The 5,622-nt window shown below is 45.2% G+C and overlaps 1 protein-coding gene across 1 annotated transcript; it reads left to right on the top strand.

Annotated features, from left to right (window-relative positions):
- The first annotated feature begins 577 nt into the window (after positions 1 to 577).
- Positions 578 to 5,376, top strand: dusp6 (dual specificity phosphatase 6). The gene is made up of 3 exons (XM_040026521.1): positions 578 to 1,605; positions 1,940 to 2,374; positions 3,672 to 5,376. Exons 1-3 carry the CDS (start codon positions 1,203 to 1,205, stop codon positions 3,983 to 3,985), a joined length of 1,152 nt encoding a protein of 383 aa, XP_039882455.1. The 5' UTR covers positions 578 to 1,202; the 3' UTR covers positions 3,986 to 5,376.
- Positions 5,377 to 5,622: the final 246 nt, after the last annotated feature.

The following is a 5,622-nucleotide window of genomic DNA, read 5'->3' as shown; positions in this document are numbered from 1 at the left end:
GATCAGCTGTGTTTCCGGAGTGAGGAAGAAAATGAAATTGCACCAAAGGCGTTCTGCCTGTAAAGCCCGCATTGAGCATGGCTTTACTGTCGCGCTATTACAGTGTAATATGTTTTTTGAAAAAATATATATATGGTTCTTATTATACTTATTATATTATGATGGTTAATGGTAAGACTTTCAATATAGTGCATACAAATACATTAGAGCGGTTCAAACAGCTCTAAGTGAATTAAAACTTCCAACATGTTGAAAAACGCACACCGCATTGTTGCAGACTTGCGTTGTAGCCTAATTATCGCGACGCTCTTTATTTGAAACTCGTGTGTGTGTGTAACTGTGAGCTGAGGCCGCTCCCGCCCTCTCCGTCTTCCTTCCTTCCCCCTGCAGTTCTTGTGTTTGTTTGCACACACTTGATCCGGAGCGGAAATTCCTCTCCGTTTTTGTGAATGACAAACTCATTAACGATTCATCAACACAGGCCGCTCTATCCGGCCCCCGTTTCTAAGGCGACCGCTGCTGCCGCGCTTCTGATTGGTCGCCCCACAAAACGTATCCAATGGAACGCCTCCTGTTTGTAGCCATTCAGCAGCCTGGCGCCGCAGAGAGCGCAGAGAGCCAGAACCTGCAGAGAAACGATCTACAGCACAGACAGGCTGCAACAGCAGGCAGAGACGGGCGCATACCCCGCATGCTTCACAGCAACAAATCCGCCTTTCCGCTCTGGATCTCCATAAAAATATTAGATACACAGCCTGTATACGCACAGAGAGAAAGAGAGGTGGAAGAGCAGCCGTGGAGTTATATAAGAAGAGAGGAAGCTTCAGCCTCGTCGCAGGGCCGGTATGACTCATTGATAAATAACTCAGGCTCTCTCCAACCAGATGCATGAATGAGGAACAGTGTGGGCAACCTACTCTCGGGAGATCTCTGAAGGGAACAGGAATTCCTTCGTCCCGCAACACACTGGATCCAAAAGAACGTTTGGAGTGAGTCTTGACAAGCGTGACGGTTTTTATTTTGACTCTTTATTTAGTTTTTTAAGCCGTTGTTCTCAGAGTTGTGTTGCCGAGGGCCCTCTCAGCAGCAGATCAGACTGAAAACGAAATTCCAGACAGATATTTGTGCCTGCTGCTGAAGCCGAGAAGCTCCCCGCTTTTCCTCGACACCCTTTTTTCCCCTTTTTTAACTCCTGCTTATAAATGCTTGACAAGCTCAAGCCCGTCGTCCAGCTTGACTCGGTTATGGCGATCAGCAAGACGGTGGGCTGGCTCCGAGAGCAGCTGGAGACGCGCAGGGACGGCCTGCTTGTGATGGACTGTCGGGCCCAGGAGCTCTACGAGTCGTCTCACGTCGAGACTGCCATCAACGTGGCCATACCCAGCCTCATGCTTCGCCGGCTTAAGAAAGGCAATCTGCCCGTGCGCTCTCTGCTCTCCAACGGAGAGGATCGAGACAGGTTTGTGCGGAGGTGCAAGACGGACGCCATCCTGCTGTACGACGAGTACAGCCGAGAGTGGAACGAGAACGTGGACGGGGGCTCCGTGTTGGGTTTACTGCTGAGGAAAATGAAGGACGAGGGCTATAAGGCATATTATCTGGAGGGTGAGTGGAATTCATTCACATTTTCGGGCACGGCGGCTGCCGCTGTTCATTCACAGGCTAGATTTTCGCGCAGACGTAGATTTCTGGCGTTTTGATTAAAGAAATATATAGTCATCACTCTAAGGTTAGGTTACACTTGACTCCTCGCACGTCAGTAATTACTGAAGAGGGTCTTAATTTACTTCGAAGAGACGCATAACCAGATTTTATGTCTATTAAGCTTCTTTTTTTCTTTCTCAGAAAATATTCATTTGCCGTCTGCAGTGTGCAACTTATGCCTGCTGTGTGGCAGGCAGAAACGGTGTGTTTATTGCATCTGTTTTATATTTTCCAGGTGGCTTCAGTAAATTCCAGGCCGAGTGTCCGGCTCTGTGCGAAACCAACCTGGATGGCTCGTCCCACAGCAGTTCCCCTACTGCCCAGGTCCTGGGCCTCGGTGGGCTGCGCATCAGCTCTGACTCCTCGGACATCGAGTCTGATATCGACCGGGATCCGAGCAGCGCCACAGACTCGGACGGCAGCCCGTTATCCAACCCGCATCCCTCCTTCCCTGTGGAGATCTTGCCGCACCTTTACCTGGGCTGTGCCAAGGACTCCACTAACCTTGATGTGCTGGAGGAGTACGGGATCAAGTATATCCTCAATGTGACTCCCAATCTCCCCAACCTCTTTGAGAACGCAGGAGAGTTTAAGTACAAGCAGATCCCAATCTCGGATCACTGGAGCCAGAATCTCTCTCAGTTCTTTCCCGAAGCCATCAGCTTTATTGGTAAGTAATCCCGCAGAACTGGAAACGCTCTGCAGATTAAATCTTGTTGGTTAGGTTGTGTACATGCATATTCATTTTTTAGTACTGCTTATAATTATTTAAACTCCAAAATTAGCTTTTGAGTTTGTGAGACCATAAATAGTAATACTGCGTCAGTCTGCAAAATATAGAACATAGAGAAAAAAAACCCATCAAGTCCTCACAATTTTGAAGAAGGATTCAACTCAAAAGTTGGGTGTTTGATTAGTATTGTTCTTGTTCCCTACTTTATGACACGCATGCAGGCAGAGTAAAGGGGCAAAAACAGATAGCTGGGGGCATAAACGTATTAAATGTGATATATGTTATCACTGGCAGGAAGTTCTTAGGTTGTTATTGTGCAATTGAGATTAGATGAGGTGTCCCTGGCTGTGGTCTTATCAGTCAATCAGACAGGGACACACAGAGCAGGCAGATTAAGGCATTGTGTAGAGACAGAGGAACACAAGTCTGCCTCCAATGGTGCACAGGCAAAATGCACTTGGTTTGACTTCAGTGGAAGACATTCTGGCCCTATCTCTTGTCCCAGGGCTTGTGAAATTGCAGCACAAAGGGCGATGTTGAAACTGGAGAAAGGGGAGAGTGAGCGAGGGGAGGGCGGTAATTCAAGCGCAACAGGAAGGAAGTGGCATTGAAAGTAATCTAGGACATGGCATTGCCCCCCCTCCCCTCCTCCTCCCGCCACATTACAAAAGGAGCCATTTACGGCCTGATGACATCCTGTTCGCCTTGACAGGGTGCCCTCATGACTCCTACATTTACACGCCCAAATGGCACCATTGTCAGAGTAACCCTAGCAAGCGGAAGAATGGTTTAATAGACCGTAATAGTCAATTTCCCAGCCGGCTACTCTAGGCCAAAAGAAACCAAAGAATGTGAGCTCTGTTTATGTGCAATACTGTCATAGCCCCTGTTTATTTACTGACATGGCTGGGAGATAGGATAATAAGTTCCTGGACCTGCTTCAATTTCCAACAAAGCGTGACTTTAAAATCACACAGATTTGATTATTGATTAGTTGCCTAAAAGAAGCATAAACAATGAGAGCTTCTCTGCTTTGGGCTTTTCAGATGTCAGGAATGTTTTTTCTTCTGATCAGTATCCATGCAGACTAAATCTTTGGTCTTTGGACTGTGAGAGTAACAAAACAACAAACTGGGATATCTACTCTTCCCTACTTATCTGGAATGATGAAAAGCTCTAAAGATGTTTTTTATTTATGATACCAAATTTCCAACCCTTTCTTTTCTTCCACCAGATGAAGCTCGGGGACAGAAATGCGGCGTCCTGGTCCATTGCCTTGCAGGCATTAGCCGCTCTGTCACAGTGACGGTGGCCTATTTGATGCAGAAGCTCAACCTGTCCATGAACGATGCTTACGACATTGTCAAGATGAAAAAATCCAACATCTCACCCAATTTCAACTTCATGGGTCAGCTTTTGGACTTTGAGCGCACACTGGGTCTGAAGAGTCCATGTGATAACCGCATGGCACCACCAAGCCAGCAGCTCTACTTCACCACCCCGACCAACCACAACGTCTTCCAGCTGGACCCCCTGGAGTCCACGTGAAGTCTGCTGTCACCACTCCTCTTCTCATTGGGGGTTTTGTGGGCCTCCTATTGGAAAAGCTGCAAAATGTTTTCTCTTTTTTCCGTCGTCTGCTGTGCGACATTATTGATACAGCTGGTCTGAGGCGACAGCTGCTGAGTGTGGTTACTGAAGGGCCATAGCTGTCTGACCGAAGCGCAGCTGCTGTTGACTAAATGAGGAGAGACAGTACAAGAGACAGGAAGCGAATCATTTAAAGTGTGCAGATACTTACTACAATCAGATTTTGCTGTAAGACTCTGGTCTTTTTTTCGTATTTTTTCAGTGTGTCTAAGGAAGCCTAAAGTGATTGATTGGACAGCTGTATGTTATGCTTCAAAGTTCAAAGGCTGGTGTGCCAAAGAGACCTGATTGTTCAAAGTGGACAGATAAATGAAATCCTTTTGTATATTTGTTTTGGGGTCTATTACTAGTTCCTCCATGACATCAGGGTGCATTGTCTCCTTCATCTTCTGTGAAGACTTGCCTGCATGGGGCTCAACTACCCTGGCTTTAGAAGGCACACAATATAATGGACTTTATTTTACATTTGTGGAGTCTTTTCAAACATTTATACGGTGTGTATATATCTTAATATAAAAGACAATACGGTAAAAGCCTTGCTCTAGTAGTATATACCCTTTGGCACAAGTGGGTACTGAAGATTTGCTTTGTTTCATATTCTACTTTTATGTAAGCATACAAACTGCGTATTGATCAATATGTTTTAAGTTGATTATGCCAAAAATCAAGTAGGCTTTCCAAGAATTGTGTACATGTGTAATATATTCAATAAGCGCTTTGTGGCTGGCCTTTTCTTTTTGCACCTGTCCTCCCACAAATCAAAGTCACCTTGGCCATTTGCCTTACTTTTGAGCTTGGAAGATTTTTTTTCCCCTTTTTTTTGCACATTAACCTTCAGAGAAATGTACTTTTCTTTGGTTACAGTATCCCAGATAGATTCGTTTTGTTTTCTTACAAAAACCCCCAACCAAACCTAGAACGATTATCACTGAAGTTTATAAATTGGGCTCCAATCTTAAGAACTCAAGCAGTTCAAATGGCCAAAGGTGGAATTTACTGGATGTCTCTGAAGGTTAATTTAAGAAATCATGATCTGTGGGTTAAATATTTCCGATGTGTGGAAAAAGCAGGGAGCTTTGTTTGCTTCGCTTCTTCAGGGAAAATTCTGTGAAATGCAGTTTTCACTTGACAAGATGAGACAAAATTAAATCCAGAACTTTGGAGAGTTGCCCCCACACCCCCCGTAGAGGAAACCACTATGTTGCCCTCTACTCACTCCTTCCAAACTCCTCTCTTACGAATGTAAAGGAAATATAAGTTATTAATAAATTGCTATTTTGTCTACACGTTCCGCTTCTTCTGCTTGTTTTTCCATTGACACATTCGTTGGTGTTTTGTCTCCACTTACAGTAACACATTTATGTAAGTGTCTCCTCACCTGCAGTACAGTTGAGTGTTAACCAGCTGGCCAAGTCACGACAAAAAAGAGTCGCAATGAATCACGAGGCTGTTCACAGAGTTCTTGTTTTCCATTAACTACAGCACTTGGAACATTTCCCACTTTACTTTCCAGTACAGAATTAGCATGTCCTGTT

The sequence above is a fragment of the Simochromis diagramma genome, unplaced genomic scaffold, assembly GCF_900408965.1.
Source record: "Simochromis diagramma unplaced genomic scaffold, fSimDia1.1 OVJJ01000293.1, whole genome shotgun sequence".
NCBI lineage: Eukaryota > Metazoa > Chordata > Actinopteri > Cichliformes > Cichlidae > Simochromis > Simochromis diagramma.
Note: the sequence above shows the minus strand (reverse complement) of the source record. Positions and strands in the feature narration are given on the sequence as shown.